This window comes from Oryctolagus cuniculus, chromosome 11 (assembly GCF_964237555.1).
Source record: "Oryctolagus cuniculus chromosome 11, mOryCun1.1, whole genome shotgun sequence".
NCBI classification, from domain to species: domain Eukaryota; kingdom Metazoa; phylum Chordata; class Mammalia; order Lagomorpha; family Leporidae; genus Oryctolagus; species Oryctolagus cuniculus.
In genome coordinates, this window is record NC_091442.1 from 120,986,786 (window position 1) to 121,013,166 (window position 26,381).

Sequence of the window (26,381 nt, forward strand, 5' to 3'; positions counted from 1 at the left end):
GCAAGGGCAAGCTCTGTGCCGAGGGCTGGAAAGGGCGTGCCCGCCCCTTATCAGTGTGCAGGGAACCCCGCCAACAATCCAAGCGCCAAACGCTGCGAGTCCAGGCTCGGCTGGAATGCGGACGCAAACCTCAGCCGCCCGTGGTTCAGGGTCCCCTCCCACACGGTGCAGGAGGAGACACAGCTCCTCAGGACAGGGCAGTGGCCAGGGGGCCCCAGCCACTCCCAACAGCCCCTAGCCTAGGCTGTGGCCATAGAACCCGGGGCCAGCCAAGCCCCTCACCACCCCCCCGCCCCGGGTATGGGAGACCCAGGCCTGCACACGTGTTAGCTCCTTCAGCAGGGGATTTCCTGAGCCAGGAGTGGCTGCTGGGAGCTAGGGAGCCCCGTACAGCTGTCCTCGTCGTAAGCCACAAAACCCAAGGTCCCCCCAGGACTCCGAGAAGGAGCCCCGCGTGGAGGCGCACAGGTGGCTCTGGAAGCCAGAAGGGGAGGCAGCAGATCCCGCCCACATCTTGACCTTGTGACCTGCACCCTCCAGAGCTGCAAGGCAGCACGAGGTCTGCTCAGGCTCTGACGGGCGTGGGGATGCTCAGGCTCAGGTGCTCGGATCTCCGAGGAAAACAAGGCAGAGAACCTGGCTCCCACCCGGAGTGGCCCTGGCCCCAGCAGGTGCAGGTAGACCAGAAGTGCCAGGAGCGGGGGCCAGCGCTGTGGCGCAGTAGGCTGGGCCTCTGCCTGCAGCGCCGTTGTCCCATATGGGTACCTGTTCGTGTCCCAGCTGCTCCTCTTCTGATCCAGCTCCCTGCTAATGGCCTGGGAAGGCAGTGGGAAATGGCCCGAGTGCTTGGACCCCTGCACTCACATGGGAGTCCTGGATGGAGATCTGTCTGGGTTCCCGGCTTCAGCCTGGCTCAACCCTGGCCAATGTGGCCCTTTTAGGGGTAAACCAGTGGATGGAATACCTTTCTCCTTTCCCTCTCCATAACTCTGCCTCTCAAAGAAGCAAATCTTAAAAAAAAAAAAAAAAAAAAAAGAAGGAAAGAAAGGAAGGAAGGAAGGAAGGAAGGAAGGAAGGAAGGAAGGAGAGGGGAGGGGAGGGGAGGGGAGGGGAGGAGGGAGAGGCGAGGCGAGGCGAGGAGAGGTGAGGCGAGGAGAGGACAGGCGAGGCGAGGAGAGGAGGAAGAAGTGCCCGGAGCCCTTGGGTGGGGTGAACTGTGTCCCTCCCAAGGGTATCCACCATCCTGACACCTGCAAACGGGGCCTTATTTGGAAACAGGGATGCAATCAAGGTAAGACGACCTCGCAGCGGAGCAAGAGGGGCCCTCACACAGGGACTGGTGGCCTTCGAAGGAAGAGACAAACTGGGGCCCAGACACACAGGGAGGAAGTCACAGGCAGGGACTTCAAACCCAGGGGCAGTGGGCACAGCCTGCCCTGGACGCTGATTCTGTTCATGCAAAACCCAGCTCTCTGGGGAAAGAGCTCCAGGGAGGAGCGCGGGAGACGCTGGCTGGGCCCGTCCACACCTCAGTGCCTGGGCACGCGACCTGCAGGGACGATGAGCAGGAAACACGGTACCATCCGTCCCGGGGAGATGCGGGGCAGCCCCCTGGGCTCTGCAGAGCGCGTGCACGCGAGGGTGCCAGCGAGAAAATGCAGCGTAATCCTGAATATCTGAAAAGCACATTTTCCTAAGAGTGGATTCTGTCTCTGCTTTATTTGAGATGTTAATTATAGGCTGTGTAATGGTTCTCGCTTACATGAAATGCTTCAGGGTTAAGGAACAAAGTCAGCTCCGCCAGGCACATGTGCAAGCCAGGCTTTCGTCCCAAGGCCCAGCGAGCCCTGCGAGGTGCGTTTCTCCCTGGTCAGAGCGAGCTCGCAGCACAGGGCTTTCGGCGTGGGGTGGTTTCGTCTGTCAGCAGGGGGAAGCACTTCAAAAACTGTGTGGAAGATGGGATTAAAAGGTGAGCTGAGGGGCTGGCACAGCGGCATAGCGCGTGAAGCCACCGGCACTAGCATCCCGTATCAGCCTGGATCCGAGTCCCAGCTGCTCCACTTCCAATCCAACTCCCTGCTAATGTGCCTGGGAAGTCAGCCACAGATGGTCCAAGTTCTTGGGCCCCTGCACCCACATGGGAGACCCAGCGGAAGCTCCTGCTCCCGCCTTCGGCCTGGCTCAGCCCTTTGGGGAGTGAACCAGCAGGTGGAAGACCTCTCTCTCCTTCTCTCCCTGTAACTCTGCCTTTCAAATAAATAGATAAATCTTCCAAAAAGTAAACATCTGCAACATTAATTCAAAATTTGTGCAGAAGATGAGTTACTCTGATACGAATTTTTTCTGAACTCTGTGCATAGCTTTTCCATAACACCCACTTTGCTGGCACTTTCTGAGAAGGTCCTGTGTGTCCGTGAGGATGGAAACTCCAGGGCTCTGGTACACACTGAGCCCCCACAACCCACGTGCTCACAACAGAATCACAAAACCGGGTCCCACGGTCAGGTGATCCGAATGCTCACTGAAAGCTCCCCTGCACCTGAACCTGCACAGGACGTCCTTGGCCTTGGGGACATCGCGCTCCTGGAGGAGTGGGGACGAAGCCCCAAGCCAGCACCACCGAGGCAGCCAGTGACCCACCAGTCCCCAAACCCGGGTGAGCCCTGGCCGGGGAGCCCGCGGCACAGCTGGAAGTCTGGCAGCACGGGTGTGAGCTACGGGCTCATCAGGGATGCTGCGGGCTCTGTGCTCAGCAGGTGAGGCCTGTTCACCACACGGCCCAGCAGGCCAGAATAAACTCGGCCCTAACAAAGACCTGGCCCACGGTCACTCAGGAGGCACTGGTGGAACAGGAGGGGTGCTGGCCACCCGCCCCTGGGGACCTGAGCCCAGCCTGAGCGTCCCCCTCCAGGGCCATCAAAGACACTGCCCAGGGACGCAACCACAAGAGGACAGCAGGCTGCAATGGCGGTCACTTCCCTCCCAGTCCCCGGGAGGGGTGAGATGGCTGTCGAGGGCTGAACAGGACTTGGTTCCCACACTCTTGCAGGCATCAGATGGAACACCTCTATCTTAGGTACACGGGTAACGGTCTCATGCGCTGAGGTAAACGGTCAGAGCAGTGGGTGGAGGCTCCGTCCAGCCACGGCGTCCGAGGGGGGCCCTGGGCGAGGGAGGCTGCCACGGGACAGCCGTGGTTGACTCAGAGAGCGACCACCGAGGGTCGGGGAAGAGCCGCTCCTGCACTCTCTGCTTCCTGGTTCCCTCTGCCATCCCTGGCATCACCAGACACCTGCACCCACGGGGCCACCGATCCTGGACCGTGGACCTCCAAACTGCGAGCCGCTACCTCTCAAAGTAAGGAAAAGCCCACCAGCCTGGGGCACACAGGGCCCCTGCGAGGGGACAAAGTGGACAAGGAAGGGTCCTGTCCCTTTTAGCTCAGAGCTGCAGCAGCCAAGGTGGCACGGAGTGAACCACTGACCCCCCCGGACGTGTCCTCTGCTCTCCCAACCCTGCCCCCCGGCAGGCGGTGCCTACTGCTGGCCTGCTCCATGCGGGCTGCGGGCAGGAGGTTCCGGTGTTTGCCCTCACGGCGCATCCAGGACACAGGGGAGGGAGGTGAGGGGCACAGACGTGGATTCCAGCCTCCAGCCTCGGCCTGGGGAAGCAGAGGAACACTGACAAGAGGGGACACTTGGGAAGATCTGGGGGAAAGTGCACCGGGGTCCGAGGGCCCCTGAGAGGCCAGCGTGACCTGAGCAAGGAGGACCAGGGCAGTGGTCCAGGGAGAAGCCTGGGCTTGGAGCAACTGGGCCTTGTACTAGCAGCAGGCATCCAGCGAGTGCTTGAACCTGGCCCAACGGGGCCCAAGGTGCACCTCAACAGGACCCCAGGAAGCAGGGGGACCAGCGAAGGGGCCTCCACCAGGGGGCACTAACAGGACACAATGGGGGCTGCCAGGGGCAGAATGCTCAGGGCCTAGAGACTAAACATGGGATTGGGGGTGCCGACCACGAGCCCCAAGGGGTTGGGAGAGGGGACGCCAAGATGCAAGTGGGGAGTATCTGGAACTGGGGCCGGAGATGCCCCCCGGCAGGGACAGAGGAGAGTGAGTGCAGGAGGCTGGGGCCGGGGGCCTGTGAAACTCGAGTCAGGCTCCGCCCACCTAGCCGTGCCCAGGGCTGACACTGGAGTGACTGGCAGAGAAGCCTAGTGCGTGGCGGCTTGATCCCCAACACCCCGCCCCAAGCCTCAGCACTCCGGTAAGAGGGCGGGGACAAAACGCTCCACGGCTGGTGGCCGCTCAGCTGGGCACTGTCCGCTGCCCAGGACACTTCACCTGTGCACCCTGGTGCCCAGCACACACGAGGCACCTTTCACAAAACACTGTTAAATGAGTGGAGCCGGAGCACGAACCAGGTAAACGGGAAACCGGGAAGCCCCGCCCTCCAGGGGTCCCGGCCACTCCCACTGGCGGCCACCCCCCAGTGCTGGGCCACCATCTTCAGCCCTGGGGGGCAGAATCACCTCCTGGCCTGGAGGCTTTCATAGTTCCCACTCACAAAACAGCGCCAAAGAGCGTGAGAGCTAGATGAGAAGAGACGCGTGGTCATGGAAAACGGGCTCAGCCAGGCACGGAAACAAGCGAAGCCCACCCAGGGGCAGCACGGGCAGTGTCCAGGGCGGGGAGCCACAGATGGACGCCCTCTGAGGTCAGGAAGCCTTCCAGAACCCTCCTGGGGCAGGGGAGAGGGGCACATGAGTGACAGGCAGACCAGAAAGGACACATCCGGGACAGGGACAGCGGCTGCAGAGTGACCAGTAAGGCCTGTCCTCTGGGACCCCGAGGTGGTTTAGGGAGGACAGAGGGGCGGGGTGTGGAGGAGACGGGTGCATACATGTTCCCGCCCATCCCTGCAGACCCGGCCACAGCCCCCATGGGGACATGCCGGAGAGGGGGAATGCGGGTGCCAGCTGCTCCCTGCAGACACAGGGACCCCGTGCCCTGCAGCCTGGGCACCTCCAGAATGGTTTGGAGACACACAGGAAAGCTGGCGGGGGAGGGGTGGGGGGCTTCCAGCCTCCAGTTCGTGGGCTTTTCCTGAAGCTAATTGATGCCTTCCTGCCCCGGCTGCTGCCGCGTCTCCCGCGCCGCCAGGGCTGCAGCTCAGGAAGCCGGGGCCAGCGGCCGCCGACAGCTTGGGCAGATTCCAACCATGCGACGGCGAGGCCCGGAGCTCAGCTTACCAGGGAGCAAGTAACAAAACCCGCGTGACGACAGCACCACTTTCATCGCGAGTCATCACGCTCAGTCTCCTCCCGGCAGGACTACGGGGCTTCAAACGGCGAGAGGAGGAAGGGGAACCGAGCGAAAGCCATCCGCTGTGGTCGGTAATTAGCCTTATCTCGGAGGACGCGCTCTGGAAGCCTCTGGTGCCCAGAGAGTTCCAACTCTGTCCCGTGCCGGTCACCGCGTTTCAGGGGGTCCCGGCGGCGATGACAGCCTCAGCCATCCCCGCCAGTCATTACTCATCTAAAATTGACTCTCACCATGAAGAGGAAATCCGAGAACGTCGGAAGCTGATTCCACCCTCTGGGACAACCCGTCTTGACTTAGCCCGGCCCCGAGCTCCCCACACCCTGCGCAGACACCCCCCACCCCAGGGCTCCTGGAGACACAAGAGGGCAAGGTGAAGGATCCCGCACGACCCACCCGGACGGGCAGGCAGGAGGTGTGCATGGGCCAGGCACTCAGTAAATCCGCTGTGAATGAAGCTGCGTGCTGACTCCCCGGAGGGCACAGGAGTACTCCACTTGGGTGGGGGGATGCTGTCCTGGGGGACCTAGGGGGAGGGGCCGGGGGCCCTTCCACAGTGGCAGAGGCCGGGTGGGAAGGGAAGGCATGGGGCACCCTCCCCAGGTCTGAAGGTGGCTCGGACCCAGCTCCTTCCTCTCTACCACTCGGGGCGGGGGGGGGGGGGGGGGGCCCTGAGGCCGACTGGGCGTGGCTGCCTCTACCTTCCTTCCGGCTCACCGCCAGGCCCCAGCACAGCCAGGAATTGAGGATTAACACTGGGCGGTGGCGAGACGGCAGGAAGAGACGTCCAGAGCCAGACAGGACCAAGAGCCCGACCAGCCTGGTGTTACCAGGCAGTAACCCCGCCCCTGGCGCATCGGCTGCCGGTTCTCCTCCCCGCCCGGTGCACAGCCCTGCGGGCGCATCCTGCTGCTCCTGGTGCGGCTGCTGCAGGCTGCTCTCTCTTCCGGCCTCATAAATGCCCGCTAATGCCTGCTGCCCTTGTCATAAGCTGCCGTAAGCTCGATAAACTCGTGCCGGATAAAACTCCCACACGGACGTTAATGATCTCCCAGGTGTTTATATTAAACACTTGCATCGAGGACACGGTCGGTAGAGGAATCTCCAAGTTACCTCCGGTGCGAGTCAAGTCCCACCTAATCCCCAGAGGGCTTCCAGACAGCGTGCTCCCCGCCAGCCAGCGGCCGCTTGTCTTCCCCGTGCGCCTTCATTCCGTGCGCCAGGAGATCAAAGAGCAGAGCAGAGCCTGCGTCTCTCTCTGTAGCGCCCCTGGGCTGGCTCTTTCTAGAAAATCACCCCTGCTTGCCTTGGGGCAGTTTATCATTGCGATGAGGAGGCCCTGAGGGACACAGAGCGGTAGCGAAGCCCCGGGAACGCCGCCAGGACCCGCGGGACGGAGGGTTCCGTCTCTGTGCCAGTGCCTCGGTTTTGACCTACAGATCACACTCGAAATCTGGAATGAAGGCACCGTCTCCATAAAGCCGCCACGTAAAAGCAGCACTCGTGTTGTGGGCTTAGGCTGTGCAGCGGATCCCGCATTGTGACTTCCCCTGCCGTTCTCATAAAGAAGGGGCCGGCGGCGTGGCACAGCGGTTTAAGCCAATGCCTGCAACACTGGCATCCCACACGAGTGCCAGTTCGAGTCCTGGCGGCTCCACTTCTGGTCCAGTTCCCTGATAACGCACCTGGGAAAGCAGCAGATGACAGCCCAAGTCCTTGGGCCCCTGCACCCACATGGGAGACCTGGATGAAGCCTCTGATTCTTGGCGTCTGCCTAGTCCAGCCCCAGCCATTGCAGCCACTGGGGAGTGAACCAGCAGATGGAAGATCTCTCTCTCTCTCTCTCTAATTCTGCCTTTCAAATAAATAAATCTATTTTTTAAAAATAAGTGACTTGACTGTTGTTGTGCAGACAAGAGCTCGGGGTGAGGGCTGGGACACAAGCCTCGTCCCCGAGCCCCCTGGCTATGCAAGGCTCCAGGTCTGAAATCCTCGGCGATTCCAGCAGCCGACACCCGGGCCCATCAGGGGCACGGCCAGAGGAGACCACGTGCCGCTCCCCCCCACCTCATGATGCGGGCGACGTGCGTGCGGAGCAGGGGGTGGCCCAGGACACTCACCCGTGAAGTCCTCGAAGCACTCACAGCTGTAGCCGCCCTCACGGCTGCGGCAGCGGCCGTTGGCGCCACAGGGGCTGGAGTAGCAGAGGTCGATCTCGGTCTCGCAGTAGTCGCCGGTGAAGCCGGGCGGGCAGCGGCAGCGCAGGCCGTTGATGGGGTGGATGGGCCGGAAGAGCACCGTGGTGGAGCTGATGAAGGGGGCGGAGCTGTCGAACCGGAGCACCGACACGCACTTCATGTAGTTCTCGCAGGGCTCGCGCAGGCAGATGTTGTCGTCGAAGGGCAGCACGCGCTGGGCGGAGATGGTGGTGAGCAGCGTGCGGTTCAGGTAGATCTGCTCCTGCAGCTCCTCTGACGGGAAGAACCGGCCCCGCCCGCCGCCCGGCAGCAGCGCCGAGAAGGTCACATTCAGGATGTTGGCGCTGACGTCCGTGTCGTTCTGGATGTTGAAGACGAAGACGTCGTCCTTGGCGGTGGACAGCACGGTGGCCACGCCTTCCACGAAGAGGGCCAGCAGCGGGGACAGGAACCGCTCCTGCGACATGTTCTCCAGCCGCACGGTGATGCTGTTGGTCAGCATGTCATCTGTGATGATGGTGACACGCAGCGTGCAGAGCGCCGTCACGCTGTGGACGCCGTCTGGGGACACAAGGACAGTCGGGTCATTCGCGCCGGCCAGCACCGCCTGGGAGCAGCCTCCGACATGCGGAGCACAAGAGGGGCCGGCACGGGGACCCCACAGGCTGCCCACCCCCATGACAGCCGTGGGCCTCCGGCTCCTGCTGCCACCTCAGCTCACACACATCCAGAAGCACCGCTCCGGCCCGGGCGCACCAGCGACCGCCACGCGGCCCCAGCTCCCACGCTGTGCCCCCCCCACATGAGGTGGCGATGTGACGTGAAGCCCCCGGCTCTCCCCGCTGCGCCCCAGCCCACAGCCCCTCCCCTGCTGCACATACTCTGCTTCATAAAGACACGCCCGAGAGGAGGCTGGACGTCCACCACCACGCGTGGCCCTGGGGCGCCCGGGAGCGTGAGCGAGGCATCCGCTGCTTCAGCTGAGCACAGAACCAGGGATGTTCCGGGGCTGGGCTGCGGGGGCTTGGGGCTCCCGGGTACTGGGCTTCGGCGGCAGGCCCTGCCCAGGGGGCCTTCCCGCAGGTGCACATCCTCCAGGTCCGGCTCAAATCCCAAGGCCTGGAGCTCCGTGGGTCCTCCCTTCCGGCACCCCCTCAGGTCTCTCCATCTGTACCCCAAGGAGAGCAGCCGCCCAGTTCCTGAGGGGTGTGGGGGCAAAGACCCTCTGTCACCCCTCTGGGAACCACAGCCCCCCAGATGCCCCACCCACGAGGCAGGAGCCAGGCAGGGGCCTTCCTACTTCTCTCTGCGATGCTGTGACAGTGCTGGGCTCACTCAGAGCTCTGACAGGTGACAAAACCCAGAAGCCAGCTCACCACTAACAGGCACAGCAGCAGGCAGGGGGCCTTATGACACCTGGGGGCACCGACTCAGGACACCTGGGGCACCAAGACCCGGCCTTTCCAGGAGTGACCTTGAGCCACGCAGCCCTGCAGACACCAGGGAAGGAACCTGGGGAAGTCACAGCTGCTCCTGCCTGCTCGATTACACAGGGATCCCCGCATAACAGGTGAGAAATCCGAGACTCCAGGGATGCAGGCCCGGCAGGAGGGGAGCCCCCGCCTCACCCCGATGCCGCAGCAGTACCCAGGAACGTCCAGCAGGCACCGAGCGCCCACTGACTCTTCCCTGCCAGCCGGCTGAGCCCCAGGCCAAGCTGAGCTCGGAAAATGCGCCCCCAGGCCTGGCCTAAGCCCGGGCTCTGTCTACAGCCTCACAGAACACAAAGGGGACGCACAGTCAACAGCCAGACAGCACCTGTGCTCACACAACCCAGGGGGGCAGCCTGCCCAGGAAGGAGGAAAAACAGGGGGGCGGCAGTGACCCCAGGGCAGCAGCCTCCAGGATGACCCCGCTGCCCCTCCCACACCCACCCCAGGGCCGGGGCCACTTCCACCCCCGGGGAGTGGCAGGAGGGGACTCTGGACCTCCCAGTCCAGGCCCTAACAGGACTGGAAGGTTCTGCCTCTTTCCTCAGACGCCAGACGCCACACTGGGGACAGTCAGGCTGGGGACACCATGCTGGGGAGGCCACGGTGGGGACAGCCAGGCTGGGGACATCACACCAGGGAGGCCACAGTGGGGACAGCCAGGCCGGGGACATTGCACCAGGGAGGCCACAGTGGGGACAGCCAGGCTGAGGACATCACACCAGGGAGGCTAGGCTGGGGACGCCACGCTGGGGAGAGCCAGGCTCCCTAGGTAAGAGCGTGGCCCCCAGGACCCAGACTTGGCCCTGTGGGGCCTGGCGGGCAGCCCAGACAGTCCAAGGTGGAGGCCAGTGTCCCGTGAGCCGGACTCACACACAGCACAGCGAGTATCTGACACCACCGAGTTTGGGCTGCTCTCCCACCAGCATGAGAACAGACAAAACCAGCGGCACAGAGATGTGTGGGAGAACCCGTACCCTCACCGCCCTTCCTACCCGACACCGACAACTTCCTGTGCGCTAAACCATGCCCACCCCCAAATGCCCGGTGTCGCAGGTGGGGTCTGGAGTCGGGGAGGGAATCGGGGGAGATCGGCCCTGCCCCATGGGATCCGCGTCCTCCAGTGAATGGACATGGTGGTGGGGTGAGGAGGGTATGGGGGGCGCCGCCTCTGAGCCAGGAGCCCACCCCTCCCAGACAACCTCAAGGGACCTGGTCAGTCCTGCCTGGGTCTCTGCACCCTCAAGGCAGTGGGTGGGTGGGCTCCTCCTCCCTCTGGAAGCTACCCCCTTCTCCACGTCTCTTTCCTGCTCGTCCTCCCGTGAGTTACGTGGCTCCTGGGGACACGCACACCCGGCACCAACCAGCAGCCCCATTCCCCTGCCACGCGCGTGGACCTCGTGAAAGACACCAGACACCCAGAGCAATCCTGATGTTGGGGGTCCTCGGGATGGGGTTTGCAGGGGGCCAGGGCTGAGCAGGGAGGGGCAGCCGGTGTTGAGTCGGGGCCAAGTTCCAGTTTGGAAAAAGGAACGGCTCGAGCTGGGGACAGCGACGGCCACACGGGCACGTGGATGCCCCTGTGCCGCCGACCGTGCAAACGTGGGCACTCGCCACAGCCGAAGGCGTCCCAAAGCAAAGGGGCCGCCTCACGTCCCTCGGGACCATGGCCTCAGCATCCCTCCCCCACCACCCGCACAGCCGTCACCCCAACCCCTTGTGGCCCCAGAGTAAAACCGCAGCCCCTCACCTGTCTCAGGGTCGCCCCACCCCCAGACAGTGACACCTCCCTGTCACCACATCATCCTTCTGCCTGCCCCAGGCCGTGCGCACAGCCTGTCAGCTGTGTGTCAGCTCAGTGTCCCCGCACGCTGAGCCCCGCCCTGTGACCTGACGTCACTCTTCCTCCTTGCTTTCCCTCTGTGAGTCCCGGGGCCCTGCTCCAGGAGCACCTGTCACGGCCAGAGAGGCTCCTGGCACTCAGCAGCTGCTGCACACAGGGGTGTGGCAGGGAGGGAAGGCGGGGGGGGGGGGTAGGATGCAGAGTCGCAGCCGCACCTCTAACCCCAGCCCCGCCGGCTGCGCACGGAGCTGCAGGCCCCTGGTTCCCAGTGAGCTGTTTTCTCCCTTGGTCGCTGTCTGGTCCGGTTCTGTTTCCGCTTTGGCGAGGGCCGAGGACGACAGCACGGGCAGGGCACCGTTGCTTCCTGGTGACCACCGCTACTGAGGATCGCGTTCCCGCACACCACACACGGCTTTGTTCTGCAAAGCTGAACGCCCAGGCCTCTGGGTGCTCTGGGCTGTCCCGTCCGCCCCGCCCCAGGAAGCACAGCCCGGAACACGGACCTGCACTCAGGCCCGACGCCACTCGTGCACAAAGTGACGGTGATGATGTACCGCCCCCAGGCAGGCCTCAGTGTGACCAGCGCTGACCGTACGGGAGACACGCACACGCCCTGCCGTCCTCCCAACGCCGTCTCCCTCACACTGCGAGCTCGGCCCGGCTGTCCCGGAACCCGCCGCGCTGCTCTCCTTCACGGCCTGGCTGGGATTCCTGAGCCGACAGCAACGCAGCAGCCTTCGTGGACACAAACGTGGAGGCCCACGGATAACACCCGGCCACGGGCGGTCCCACACGGAGGGCGAGGGGCTGGGCACTGGGCGACCAGGAGGCAGCAGGCAGCCGAGTCTCCTCGGGGGATGGCGCTTGTCACAGTCTCTGCCTCCCCTTCTTAAAAAGACAGTGTCACTCAGCCCTGCTCATGGCCGGCGTCACTCAGCCCTGCTCGCGGCCTCACAGTCCCCACCCCCCAACAGCAGCCGGGATGGGACGGATGGGAAGGTGGGGGCGGGGGAGATGAGGGTGCTGAGGCAGGGGTGGGTGGGCCTCCAGCCGCTGCCGGCCTTGTGGGAAATGTCCTCAAAGAGGTGGACTGGGAGGAGTCCGTGCATGGTGCCTTGGTGGACACAGACACAGAGGGACAAGGCGGCTGCCCGGGCCCAGCAAGGTCACTCAGGCTGTGAGTGGCAGGGTCCTGAGCTTCCCACCGAGGACAGACGGGATGGACCAGAAAGGGGCCCCAGAGGACCACAGCCCCGCACCATGGACAGAGGTGGAGGGGGCGAGCTCCTAACGCGTTACACTCCCTGGGCTTCAGCGGGGTTGGGGCTGGTGCCAGGGGAGCCTGGGCCACTCTGCCGGCCTACCCCATGCACCGTGGCCAGGAGCTCCTCCACTTGCTGTCGCCACCACCTGCCCTTGACGTTCTCAGAGTTCAAGGCCTCCCTGTGGTCATGCCCACAGGGCGCTGCTGGCCATCAGCCAGCCTGGGACAAAGGCTGTGCCCGCCCCTCGGTGCCGCCCCACCTGGGGCCCTCACAGCAACAGGCAGGAGGCCACACTGAGGTCAGACAACAGGGGTGAGGTTCTGATCCTACTCCCCGTGGGTGTCTGGTCTTGCTCCTCTCTAAGCAGCAAAGGCCAAGTCCAGAACCTTCGGCCCCAGCTATGGATCTGGGTCTATGTCACAGAACAGGTGACACAAGCTGTGGGGTTGGGAACAAATGCATGAGTGTCTCCAGCCAATCAGGTGTCTTGTCAAGACCTGGGCCCGCCCACAGTGGGGCTGCAACCTTGCAGTCAACTCACACGGTGCTGACAGCACCAGCGCAGCCCTGCCTGGCACCAGCTGCCCGTCCCTCCTCGTCCACCTCCAAGCTGGGTTCTCAGCTGGACGATGGTGGGCGAGGGTCTTCCCTAGCCCCCAAGGCAGTCCATGCCTTGGGTTTCTCTCACCTGGAACCCACGTCCATAACCTGTCGTCTCCACCTCCCTCAAGTGGCTGCTGTAGGCTGGGGCGCAGGAGCGGAGGTCTTCACAGCCCCTCCCCTGCCGGTATCAAAAGTCTTAGGAAGGGACAAGACCAGGCCCCAGCGCCAACCCCTAACCCTGCCCAGATCCCAGGGCCCACCATCAGGGGTGGTCATCTGCTGATTCCTATCTGGGGAGTGTACCCAGGCCAGCGCCTTAACCAGAGGCTGCGTCACCACCGCTGAGACGCTGGAGCCCCCAGCAGGTGCCACCCACCTCTGCTGGCTCACTGCACACCACTACTCTCAGTTAAGCATGAAAGGGACATTCCAGACCACTTGGAAAGCAGACTCGGGCCACACCCACTGCTGGGCTTTTGTGTGTGTGTGTGTGTATGTTTTTGGTTTGGGTTTTTTTTTTTTTTTTTTTTTTTTTGGTTTTGAGAGGTAGAAACAGAGAAAGCTCTCATCCATTGTTCATCCCCAAATACCCACGATGGCCTGATCCAGGCTGGGCCAAAGCCAGGAGCCAGGAACTCAATCTAGGTCTCCCACACGGGACGTAAGGACCCAACCACGCGAGCCATCACCGCTGTCTCCCACGGTCTGTGTTAGCAGGAAGCTGGAGTGGGCAACAGGGCTGGGACGCCAACGTGGGACGTGGGTGTCGTCCCCCCCGGACTCCATGCCCACCTACTGCTGCCTTAAGACAGCAAAGCCACCTGGCTCCTGGAGAATGATGCTGTCACCATGGAGGTGACCAGGCCAGTTCCCGAAACGCCTGGACCGTGCGGGGCAGGAGACCCTGTGCAGCTCCCCCGAGAGGTGAGGCTCAAAGGCATCGTACCCAGGAAAGCAGCCAGACACGGAGGCCTCGGGGCACACGGCTGCACAAGACAGAACCCGGGACAGGTGAGACAGGTGCGCCCCGAGAGACAGAAGCCAGACTGCCGGCTGCTAGAGGCAGGGGGTAGAAGGGTCGGGGAGTGACCGGGTTGGAGCGTCGCGGTGTGGGCTGTGGGGCGTCTCCGGGCGATGGCCGTGATCTGAGAGGTGATGACCACACCAGCCGGTGAGTGTGCTGGATGCCACTGCGGCGCTCACTTTAAAGTGTTTAGTCCCGCCTCACGTGATTTCCACCTCCATTTTTAAAAAGGGAGGGGCCGGTGCTGTGGCGCAGTAGGTTAATCCCTGCGGTGCTGGCATCCCATATGGGCACCGGTTCTAGTCCCGGCTGCTCCTCTTCCGATCCAGCTCTCTGCTATGGCCTGGGAAGACAGTGGAGGATGGTCCAAGTCCTTGGGCCCCTGCACCCACATGGGAGACCGAGAAGAAGCTCCTGGCTCCTGGCTTCGGATTGGCGCAGCTGCAACTGTTGCGGCCATTTAGGGAGTGAACCTACAGATGGAAGACCTTTCTCTCTGTTTCTCCCTCTCACTGTCTGTAACTTTAACTCTTAAATAAATAAAATCTTAAAAAAAAAAAAAAAAGGAAAAAAGCTAAGGCTTGCTCAAGTACGAAATTCTCCGAGGGGAGAAGGCTGCTTTCCAAGCCCGTTCAGTGCTGTCCTGGAGCCGAGCTGGTGAAGGTGGAGGGAGACCCGGCCTGCACAGGCAGAGCCGCCTCCCGCTTCCAGGGCTGGGAAGCCACCCTCTCTCCCCGGAGACACCAGACCTGCCTCCCTGAGGCCAGGGCAGAGCCAAGCCAGGCCAAACCCACCTGCCGGGCCCCAGCAGCGCACAGGGCATCCGCCGAGCGCCCCCTTGGAGTCCTCGAGGCCCTTCCTGCCCATCCAGGTTCTCGCCGAGCAACATGGAGGAATTCATTTGCTGAGCTGCGATGCCCGAGTCTGATCCCACCCCTGCTGCAGGGTGCTGGGGGCCGCAGGGCTGAAGTCGCGGCTGTCTGGGCCTTCAGCCTCTTGGCCCAGACTTCCCCACTGCAGTCCAGGGCCAAGAGAGTCCACGAGGGGTGGCCCTGGGACACTGAGCAGGGCCCTGGGCTCTGCCCACAGATGCCAGCAGCCCTCAGCCCCAGGCTGTGGCTACCAAGAGGTCTCCAGAGCTGGTCAGACACCCACCAGGGGCCGAGCAGCACTGGCTGACAGCCACGCCCTTGGGAGTGACACAGACATTCTGGATCCTTCTTCCAGCTTGAGCCTTTTGACAAGAACCTGGGCCTGGAGCCCTGGCCCACACCGGATCCATCTCTCGGCAGCGCGCCCAGCGCCTCCCTCTGCAGCTGGGCCCAAGACGGAAGCTGGCTGGGCCACAGGGAGCTCTCCCCACCCAAGCCAGAAACTACATTGCCCCCATCCTCGGACAATGGCAACGTTCCCTGGCAGAGTGGTAGGAAGGATGGCACGGACCACGGAGAGACAGTGAGCACCTTGCTCCAGCCCCAAGGCTGCCCACCCTCCAGTGTGATGGCGCAGCCCCAAGCACCTGCCACGGGACGGCCACGTACGCTCTGGTCCCAGGGACGGCAGCCAAAGGGCTGTGGACAGCAAAAGTGAGGGGAGTTTGTTTTTGTTCATTTATCTGAGAGGCAGAAAGACAAAGAAAGAGAAAGCTCCTACCCACTGGTTCACTCCCCAAATGTCCACAATGGCTAGGGCTGGGCAGGGCCAAAGCCGGCAGCTGGAACTCAGTCCAGGTCTCTCCCCCAGAGTGGCAGGGACCAAGTACTCGGCCGTCACTGTGCCTCCCAGGTGTGCAAATCAGCAGGCAGCTGAGGCTACGGGCGTCTGGACGAAGTTTCGCGGGCAGTCAGAGCTGCGTCTAGTCACTGCTGCTCACAGCCACTCACCGCTGGCCCCAGGATCCGGGAGCCTCAGGAGCCCTGCCACCCAGCTGGGCCCCTCACCCAGCAGCCTCTGAGGGCTGGGCAGCAGGTGCATGGGCTTCCGCCTGCGTGCACACATGCTGTTCTCACTCCTGCTCCTCTCTGGGTCCTCATACGCACACCTGCAGGAGGGCAGGCCTGGGTTCAGGACTCCCTGGGCTGTGTCTGCTCCCAGGAGCTTCCATCTCCTTGCCGAAGCCTGCTACACACTGCACGGCCCAGACCCCTGCTCCTGCATGCGGCCCCTGACATTCTGTGTCCCTGGTCACTACAGAGGATAACACTCTGAGCCCAAGCCCGAGCCCAGTAGGATGGTCCCAGCAGCTGCCGGGAAAAGCCGAGCCCTGGAAGCACGTCGGTCACCGGGTGCTCACCCGAGGCCCCAGGGGCGCCTTGGGGAAAAGCCTCCTCTGACGGCTGGAGTGGCAGTGCTGTACAGTCTGCCCACGGGCACCCAAGGGCCCAGACGGCTGCCCTGGGCGGGCGGCGAGGGGACATGAGCAGCAGACTGGCACTTTTATAAGCCATAAAATACCCCAACTACGTGTGGGGTAGACCCCAAAACAGGTCAACATCCCAGTCCCTGGCACCTGCCAACAGATTATGCTGCACAGAAATGGCAGCCTTGAAACGGAGAGGGTGGCCAGGATCGCCAGGCAGGCCACAGCAGCCACGGGACCTCACAAGTAGTGGGGGCGGCATCGTGGCACAGAGGGGTAAGCCAGCACTGGGACGCTCCCACCCCATAGCAGAGTAAAAGCAAGAACTTATTAAAAAGTAACCCTCACCCCCACCAAAAAAAAGTAATAAGACAAGCCCCAAGCCGGAAGAGCCGATCCTACGACAAACAAAACTGCACGGTGAAGCATGACAAGACGCCTACACCCACAGGGTGGCAGAAATTCGGAAGTCAACAAGTGTCGGCAGAAAGAGGACCAGGAGGGACTGGGGCCCGCACACCGAGGGAGCTACCGCACAGAGCGGAGCGCCGCAGGCCGGGGAGACCTAACAGGAATGCCCGAGTTGCAGACGGCCGATTCGCGTGTGGCACGTCGCAGCGTGGTGCAGACACCAACAGGAACGGTCAGAGAAAAAGCACTGTGGCTGTGGGTGCGCAGGCTGGTACTGTGCATCTCAACTCCAGAAACACACAGGACTTAAAGACAGGCCCCGGATCCTTCCTCTGAAAGCCCTGGCCCCCGGCGACTTTGGAATCGAGGACTTTCAGCCACAGCAGTGGTGAAAGGCACCACACACACCACCTTGCACAGAGCAGAGCCCCAGCCACACTCACCTCCCAGTGGACGCGCACACTGAGTGCGACACACACTGGCACAGCCCGGCTTTGCTGCCAACTTCATTGCTGCAAAATTCACTCTGGTCTCCTGAGCCATGGGGCAGCAGGTGAGGGGCAGGTATGAGCAGGTGAGGGCTACGGCACAGCCAGCTGCTGGGAGCCAGCACCACAAGCCAGGAACCACAGCAAAGAGCAGAGGGACGTAAAGCAAGATTACTTCGGCAGCATGAGAAAAGTAGGACCGGGAAGGCACAGCGCAGGCTCCAGGAAACACCCTGGACCTGGGCGCACCTGTGCCTGTCCTTGTCCTTTACGTCACATCCTTGGGGGGGGGGGGCACGGTTTCATAACTGGACTATTCTAGAACAGCCACAGCAATGCTTCAAATGACATGAGGGTGGGAGGGAGGATGACAGATGGGAGCAGGGAGGCAGGGAAGGTGTTGCTTGAGTGAGCGGGGCGCACTGACCCCAGGGACAGCAAGCTCAGGAGGGAGGCGAGGTTGTCCTCTCGTCTGGGTGCAGACCAAATGTTTAAAGACGTAGCTTTAGGGGCTGGCGTTGTGGCACAATGGGTTAAGCCACCACCTGCGTTGCCAACATCCCCAGTTTGTGTCCTGGCTGCTTCCCTTCTTATCCGGCTCCCTGATAATGGCTTGGGAAAGCAGTGAGGATGGCCCAGGTGCTTGGGCCCCTGCCACCCACGTGGGAGACCCGGATGCAGCTCCTGCCCCCGCCCTGGCCATTGCATCCATCTGGGGAATGAAACAGCAGATGGAAGATTTCTCTCTCTCTCTCTCTCTCTCTCTCTCTCTCTCTCTCTCCGCCTTTCAAATAAATCTTTAAAATAGATTAATAAATAAAAAATGTGGCTTTAGAAAATGGCCACAAGGGTTGACAGCAACAGGTGGGACCTGTGTCCCCTTCCCCCTGAATCTGGAGTGTGACACCTGCCAGGGACACGGGAGACCCCCCAATGCCTCCCCACACAGGGGCCCTGAAGGCCCTCCCCGGGTAGTTACACTGAGCCGGTTGGTGAAGTGTGAGACCACGAGAGGCTGTGTGAAGATACGGGCCGCCTGGCAGGGCAGTTGGAGGGGCCGGGGGCAGCCTGGGACCCCCAGGCACTCACTGTGGCACCTGCGTTGGCAGGCGTGGAGGTTTCCCCTCAGCGCCCCTGCAGCCTCAGGGGAGCCAGGGTGTGTGCTCGCTGACCCCACTGCGCCAGAGCAAGGCTCCTTCCCGCCAACTCCACGGGAAATGGACGCCTCATTTATTCTGGGGAAAAGATTAACCACTGGCCCAGACCTCCATTACGGTGCAACTCCCATCGCATCTGCTGAACACAGGAAAGCAGGGGTTCCTCCTTCCAGTTACAAATGCGCTAAGGAAGTCCCAGGTACCACCACACACCCTCACCCCTACACCCTCAACCTCACTCACACCACACACACCCACACCCTCACCCACACTCACCCCTACACCCTCAACCTCACTCACACCACACACACCCACACCTAGAGACACACCCACACCCTCACCCACACTCACCCCTACACCCTCACTCACACCACACACACCCACACCTATAGACACACCCAGACCCTCACCCACACTCACCCCTACACCCTCACTCACACCACACACACCCACACCTATAGACACACCCAGACCCTCACCCACATGCACACCCACACTCACCCCTACACCCTCACTCACACCACACACACCCACACCTAGAGACACACCCACACCCTCACCCACATGCACACCCACACTCACCCCTACACCCTCACTCACACCACATACACCCATACCTATAAACATACCCACACCCTCACCCACACTCACCCCTACACCCTCACTCACACCACACACACCCACACCTATAGACACACCCAGATCCTCACCCACATGCACACCCACACTCACCCCTACACCCTCAACCTCACTCACACCACACACACCCACACCTAGAGACACACCCACACCCTCACCCATACCCTCATCCCTACACCCTCAACCTCACACACCACACACACCCACACCTATAAACACTCTCAGACCCTCACCCACACTCACCCCTACACCCTCACACCACACACACCCACACCTAGAGACACACCCACACCCTCACCCATACCCTCACCCCTACACCATCAACCTCACTCATACCACACACACCCATACCTATAAACCCAGACCCTCACCCACACTCACCCCTACACCCTCACTCACACCACACACACCCACACCTATAGACACACCCACACCCTCACCCACATGCACACCCACACTCAACCCTACACCCTCAGTCACACCACACACACCCATACCTATAAACATACCCACACCCTCACCCTCACCCACCCCATACCCTCACTCACACCACACACACCCACACCTATAAACACACCCAGACCCTCACCCACATGCACACCCACACTCACCCCTACACCCTCAACCTCACTCACACCACACACACCCACACCTAGAGACACACCCACACCCTCACCCACATGTACACCCACACTCACACTCAACCCTACACCCTCAACCTCACTCACACCACACACACCCACACCTATAAACACACCCACACCCACACTCACCCCTACACCCTCACTCACACCACACACACCCACACCTATAAACACACCCAGACCCTCACCCACATGCACACCCACACTCACCCCTACACCCTCAACCTCACTCACACCACACACACCCACACCTAGAGACACACCCACACCCTCACCCACATGTACACCCACACTCACACTCAACCCTACACCCTCAACCTCACTCACACCACACACACCCACACCTATAAACACACCCACACCCACACTCACCCCTACACCCTCACTCACACCACACACACCCACACCTATAAACACACCCAGACCCTCACCCACATGCACACCCACACTCACCCCTACACCCTCAACCTCACTCACACCACACACACCCACACCTAGAGACACACCCACACCCTCACCCACATGTACACCCACACTCACACTCAACCCTACACCCTCAACCTCACTCACACCACACACACCCACACCTATAAACACACCCACACCCACACTCACCCCTACACCCTCACTCACACCACACACACCCACACCTATAGACACACCCACACCTCACCCACACTCACCCCTACACCCTCACTCACACCACACACACCCACACCTATAAATACACCCAGACCCTCACCCACACCCACACTCACCCCTACACCCTCAACCTCACTCACACCACACACACCCACACCTATAGACACACCCAGACCCTCACCCACATGTACACCCACACTCACCCCACACCTTCAACCTCACTCACACCACACACACCCATACCTATAAACAACCCATACCCTCACCCATATGCACACCCATACTCACCCCTACACCCTCACTCACACCATACATACCCTACCTATAAACACACCCACACCCTCACCCACACGCACACCCACACTCACCCCTACATCCTCACTCACACACTTCCAAGTTCAAGGGAGAACACCTGCTCCGAATTCGCTCAGCAGTGCCATTAGCTGGGTCGGGCCAGATGGAAAAGATTAATCCAATATCAAACATCTTGTTATTAAGCGATTAAGACAGAACCTAAAAGTTACAAATCGGGTTTCCCTCTCAGGGCACCCCAAGGGTCCCGAGAAGGGCATGTCGGTCCTCTCACTAATTACCGCAACTGACTGTGTGTGTTACAGCTACAGTGAACAATTATTAGGTAGAATATGTTTTCAAAGATTCTAATCTGCAACCTAAACCCAAAGGAACTCTAATTAAGTGCTGTCGCTCATTAATTTGACAAATACGTGCAGCCGCTGTGCGCCAGGCTGCGCTCTGAGGATGCCAGGGGAGAAGAACCACAGCCGTGCCCTCCAGGTGTCCGCGGCCTGGCAGGGGCGGCAGACAGGGCCAGGCTGGGCGGGGGCGGGGCAGCGGGGTGCTGCGGGGTGGGGGGAGTGGGGAGGGGCTGCAGGTGCCCACACGTGCTCTGTGTGTGTGCACGTGTCTGTGTGTGCACAGGTGCCTGCACACCCGTGACCTCGGTGGACTGCTCGGCAGGAACACAGCCCAAATCCCTGGCACCAGGCCTGGGAGAAGCCAGGGTTGTGCCCTGTGGGCCTGGCTAGGGGAGGTCAGAGGAACAAAGCCCCTCCCCCCAGCCCCTAGAGGGAAGTTCCCAGGAATGGGGTTTTCCAGGGTTTCTTGCAGCACAGCAGGGAGAGGTACATCAGCTGGGACCCCCAAGAGGACCCCCGCCCCACAGCCAGGCGGGGCCATGCTGGGTCCCCGAGAGCACCCCCGCCCCACAGCCAGGCGGGGCCATACTGGACCCCTGAGAGCACCCCCGCCCCACAGCCAGGCGGGGCCATGCTGGACCCCCGAGAGGAGCCCCGCCCCACAGCCAGGCGGGGCCATACTGGACCCCTGAGAGCACCCCCGCCCCACAGCCAGGCGGGGCCATGCTGGACCCCCGAGAGGACCCCCGCCCCACAGCCAGGCGGGGCCATGCTGGACCCCCGAGAGGACCCCCGCCCCACAGCCAGGTGGGGCCATGCTGGATCCCCGAGAGCACCCCCGCCCCACAGCCAGGCGGGGCCATGCTGGGTCCCCGAGAGCACCCCCGCCCCACAGCCAGGTGGGGCTGTGCCGCAGCCAGTCCTGCAGCCTGACCCCAGGAGCACCTGGCCGCCCTTCGGCTCTTCCATGGCCAGCACTCAGGCTCAGGCTGTGCCTGGTCCTGGGCTAGCCAACATGCTTTTGCTCCGCTCGGAATCTTGAGCCAATAACCAGCTGCTGTCCCCAGTGCCCAGCCCCCACAACCAGAGATCCTGCCTGGTAACACCTGGGGCCACTTCTCCAGGGCCAGGGGTGCACGGGCACTGCACCCGCGGCCGAGGGTGCTGTACGCCATTAGCCCAAGCCTGCTTGCCCACCCTATGCTCCCGGAGCAGCAGCGATGCTGAAGCCGGCCCGGGGCTCTGCCGGGTGCCCCTTCCCTCTGCAGGGACAGCAGCTAGATCCTGAGGCACCGCAGGGGCCCCAGCCTGACCCCGAACCCGAGATGGGACAGGGCTGGGACAACGGCTGGAGCCGAGTTCCCAGAAATGCTGCCCAGGCTGGGAGTGAGAAAGCCACCCCTTCCCCAGCAGCCTGGGCTTCCTCGGGGACACCTGCCATGCCCACCACACGGCTGTGGACGACGGGATGACCGCAGTGCCGCAGTCTGCCCAGAGAGCCCCTCCTGACGCCAACGCCCTCACACCCACAGGGTCCCCACCTGACTGACATCAGACAAGCTAGGAGCCAGGGCCACTGCTGGGCCCTGTGGACAGGTCACCCTGCCCTGTGGTACACGGCCCTGGACAGTGCCCTGGCCTCTGCCCACTGGACCCCAGCAGCTCCCCTCCCTGGAACGTGACAGCCACAGTGTCCCCTGGGGGTCGGCTGCACCCGACAGCACTGCCTGTGCCCCCGATGTCCTCTCCCAGCCAGAAGGAGACATTCTCTACACGCATCTTGTGAGCTCGCCAGAGGAGAGGCGACTAGAAGTCCCTGTGCTCTTTCTGCAGGTCAGGCAGGTCCTCTCGGCTCCCGTCTCACCAGCTCTGGTGTTCTTCCCACAGGAACACCTGCAACAGTCAGGGCTGGGCCAGGTCAAGGTCAGCAGCCAGGTTCTCAACCCAGGCCTCCCATGAGGGCGGCAGAAACCCAAGCACTTGAGCCACGGCCCACTGCCTCCCAGGATGCACAGCAGCAGGAAGCCAGAATGGGAAGTGGAGGAACCAGGACTCAGGCACTCAGATATGGGTCCAGGGCATCCCAAGCAAAATGACCTACAAACGCCACCCCTGGGTAATACTGTATCATTTTCTGTCCACACTTCATTGGAGGTATTCCTGGTTGTTTCATTTTCCACCCTCTTAGAAACAACGCATTCCATCTCCACTTACTGAGGGCCCAGAGAAACACACTCGATTTTTTACTGTAACAGTTCCCAGTAATCCTACTGAATGCCCTCTTTAATCAAATCACGTATCTGCATCTTCGTCCGGGCTCTTTGCAAGTAACGGTATCATCTGTGAATGACAGCACTGTTCCTCCACCCTCTCCCACGTTGATACCTCGCTTTGTCCTGTCTTACCACATTGGCCGAGACCTCGAGGACAGCGTTGATGCTAGGGATTTAACAAAGTCTGGCAAACACTGGCAACTAAACGGCCGACTGTGCCACTGACTCACTCAAGCTTTCTCCAGGGCCAGGAGTGTGCTGACTCATCACCGACCACTGGTCTCGCTGCAGGACCCCTGGGCCATGTGCAGAGACCCCAGCCTTGCCGGGCAGCCCCACTGAACAAAACTCAGAGGGCAGCAGCCCACTGACCACCAGGTAAGGCCACAAAGAACAGAGGTAAACAATGAACGGGAGCAGCAAGACCTACGTGGCTGGGAGTCCACGGGACAGCTCTCCTGGAGAAATCGGCCGGGAACTTATTTTAACCCCATAAGAGCATCTGCCCCGGCGGCTGCATGCATGGCCATGGATAGAAACTTGGGGCTTCGCAACACACAGCAAGAGCCAGCCAGCGGAGAAACCACCAAGTTCTAGAAAAGGAGCCCAGGATGGGAGGTGCATGTGGACCAACGTGGTTAATCCTAAGGCTCGGAAAAGGAGACTTCGGGAGACGGAGACGCGCGTCTCTAGCAGAAAGGCAGTGCCCAGGAGTCCTCCCTTCCCAGAGGTGTGGCTAAAACAGGCTGGCTCCTCCCAGAGGCCCCAGGGGAGGACCCCTCCGCCTTGCTGGCTTCCGGTGGTGGCTTCAGCCCCTGGGGCTGCCCCTCACCTCTGCCTCTGTCCTCGCACCCCCTTCCTCTTCTCTCTGAATCCCTCCCCATCATCTCCGCAAAAGCCCCAGCATCGGACCCAGAGCCCATGCCGGCCCCGGATGGGTCTGTCCTCGGGGTCCTTCATTCCACGCCGCATCTGCCAAGACACCTTTGTTCCAAACAAGGTCCCCCACACAGGTTCTGGGCAGACACATCAGTGGGCGGCGGGCACTGCACAATGTGATCCATGGACACAAGGCTGTTCTCCGAATCCCAAGATTTCTATGGGATTCTCTCTTTTTCAATCCAACAGAGCCTTCTAGGAGATACCAGGCTCACACAAGAGCTAGTACCCAAAAGAACAGCCCAAGAAAATAACACAAAAGAGCAAACAGGAGTGAATGCTATACTCCAGGGGCTCCAGGAACTCACCGGAATGCAGCAGTAACCCAGTCGGCCCAGTGGGGGGTGGGGGTAGAGCAAACCTGGCGGAGAAGGGATTCTCACGGGGCTGTGGAATGCAGCTGTGGCCAAGCAGCACTGGGGGCTGGCAGGCTGGCCCTCCACCTCCTAGCACTGCCCCAAAGCAAACGCAAAGAATTCGAGAGCTGAACGTGCTGAGAAGACAAGGCTGCGAAAACACCGAATAAACCGAGGGCAGTTTTCAACTCCAGGGGTCAGGCATGCTAACCGCCAAGCCAGAGCCCACGAAGGAAGAGAGAGTCAGGACAAGGAAGCAGCACACCGCGGCCGACACAGGCAGCCCCAGCCCTGGGAAGCTCCAGGCTTCGGACAGCAGCGAGAAGTAAGCAACAGGTGACGTCTTACCCATCAGGTTTGCAAAAATTTCAGAGACGGGGGCTGGTGCTGAGGGGTAGTGGGTAAAGCTGCTGCCTGCAGTGCCAGCATCCCATGAGCGCCAGTTCAAGTCCCAGCTGCTCTACTTCCAACCCAGCTCTCTGCTATGGCCTGGGAGAACAGTAGAAAATAGCCCAAGTGCTTGGGACCCTGCACCCACGTGGGAGATCTGGAAGAAGTTCCTGGCTTCAGATGGGCCCAGCTCCAGTCATTGCGGCCATCTGGGGAGTGAACCAGTGGACGGAAGATTGATCGATCGATCGATTGATCTCTCTCTGTCTCTCTGCCTCTCTGTAACTCTGCCTTTCAAATAAATAAATATCAGAGATGACGACAACAACTGCCACACCTGGCAACAGACCCCAGCGCACCTGCTGGCGGCGAGGATGCTGAGGGCCCCAAGCTTGCAGAAGACCATTGGGTGATTCGGTCAGAATCCAAACACGGCAGATCCACCGACTCAGCAATCCCGCCGCCGTCTCCATATTCAGGAAGCCCTGGCATCCCACACGGAGCCCGGAGACCGACGGCCCACGGACGCTCACTGCTCTGCCACGATGGCGAGAAGCAGATACAACCCGCCTGCCGCCCCCAGCCACGAGGCGTCCGCAGTCAGTGTTTGTAAAGATTCATTTATTTATTTTGAAAGTCAGAGTTACAAAGAGTGAGGGAAAGAGAGAGAGAGAGAGAGAGAGAGAGAGCGAGCGAGCTGCCTGCTAGTTCATTCCCCGGGGCCAGGACGAAGCCAGGAGGAGCTCCTTCCAGTCTCCCACAAGTGTGACAGGGGCCAGCATGTGGACCATCTTCTGCTTTCCCAGGAGCATCAGCAGGGAGCTGGACCAGAAGCGAACAGCCAGGACTTGAACTGGCGCCCATGTGGGACGCTGGTGTCGCACCTGCTACGCCACGACCCCGGACCCTGCAGTAGATTCTAACACATCAAGGCAGCTTCGCACGTGCTTCTGGTCTACCTCCCAGAACCCCAGAGCCAGGTGCCAGCAGCCCTGCCAGTGCTGCCCAGGGCTGATCCCCTCCCGGATCCTTCTAACCTGTAAGCTTAAAAGCCCTCCAAACGTCTACAGCTCCCTCTCCTGCGAGCACATGAGGTCCCAGAGGCAACCCCTGACCCCACAGCGCCCCCACTCTCAGCTCAGAGCTCCCACGGAACCCGCACACAGAAGCATCTTGGTCTTTGTCAGCAGGCACTCCCACTGGGACACCCCACCCCTCCCCTGCAGCCCAGGGACGCCCCACCCCTCCCCTGCAGCCCAGGGACGCCCCACCCCTCGCCTCCTAGGCCTCCTGGCATCACTCTACTCCAGCCCCCCAGGACACAAGGAAGGGCCCAGCTCCCGACAGGACGCCCCAGGACCCTCCCCCCCCAGATGACCTGCCAGTCACACGCAGCCTCTGACAGCCCCTCCCCCCAGGCTCGGGACTGCATTCACAGAGGTGGTGGTAGCCAGGGAAACGGGCGGCCCTGTGCAGGCGGCGGATGGCTGATGGGTGACCACGGGGCAGTGACAGGGCCTCTGTGCTTATTCAGATGATGGAGTGGGCTGAATGGGGCCAAGCACAAAGGCCACTGGCTCGGGGAGCTTCCACAGGGGCGTGCAGGACACCCACACCTGTCACACGAGAAGAGGCCAGCCCCGCCCACACCCGTGCCTTCTGGTCTTTGGGGGGATTTACAAAA

General features: G+C 61.6%; 1 protein-coding gene across 3 annotated transcripts in view; it reads right to left on the reverse strand.

The window, feature by feature from the left end:
• CELSR1 (cadherin EGF LAG seven-pass G-type receptor 1) overlaps positions 1–26,381 on the reverse strand; it is a 114,059-nt gene that overhangs the window by 62,806 nt on the left and 24,872 nt on the right. For all 3 annotated transcript variants that reach the window (XM_051828133.2, XM_051828136.2, XM_051828135.2), the window contains exon 2: positions 7,441–8,079. In XM_051828133.2, the coding sequence (XP_051684093.2) occupies positions 7,441–8,079 (639 nt within the window). The remainder of the gene's footprint in view (positions 1–7,440; positions 8,080–26,381) is intronic.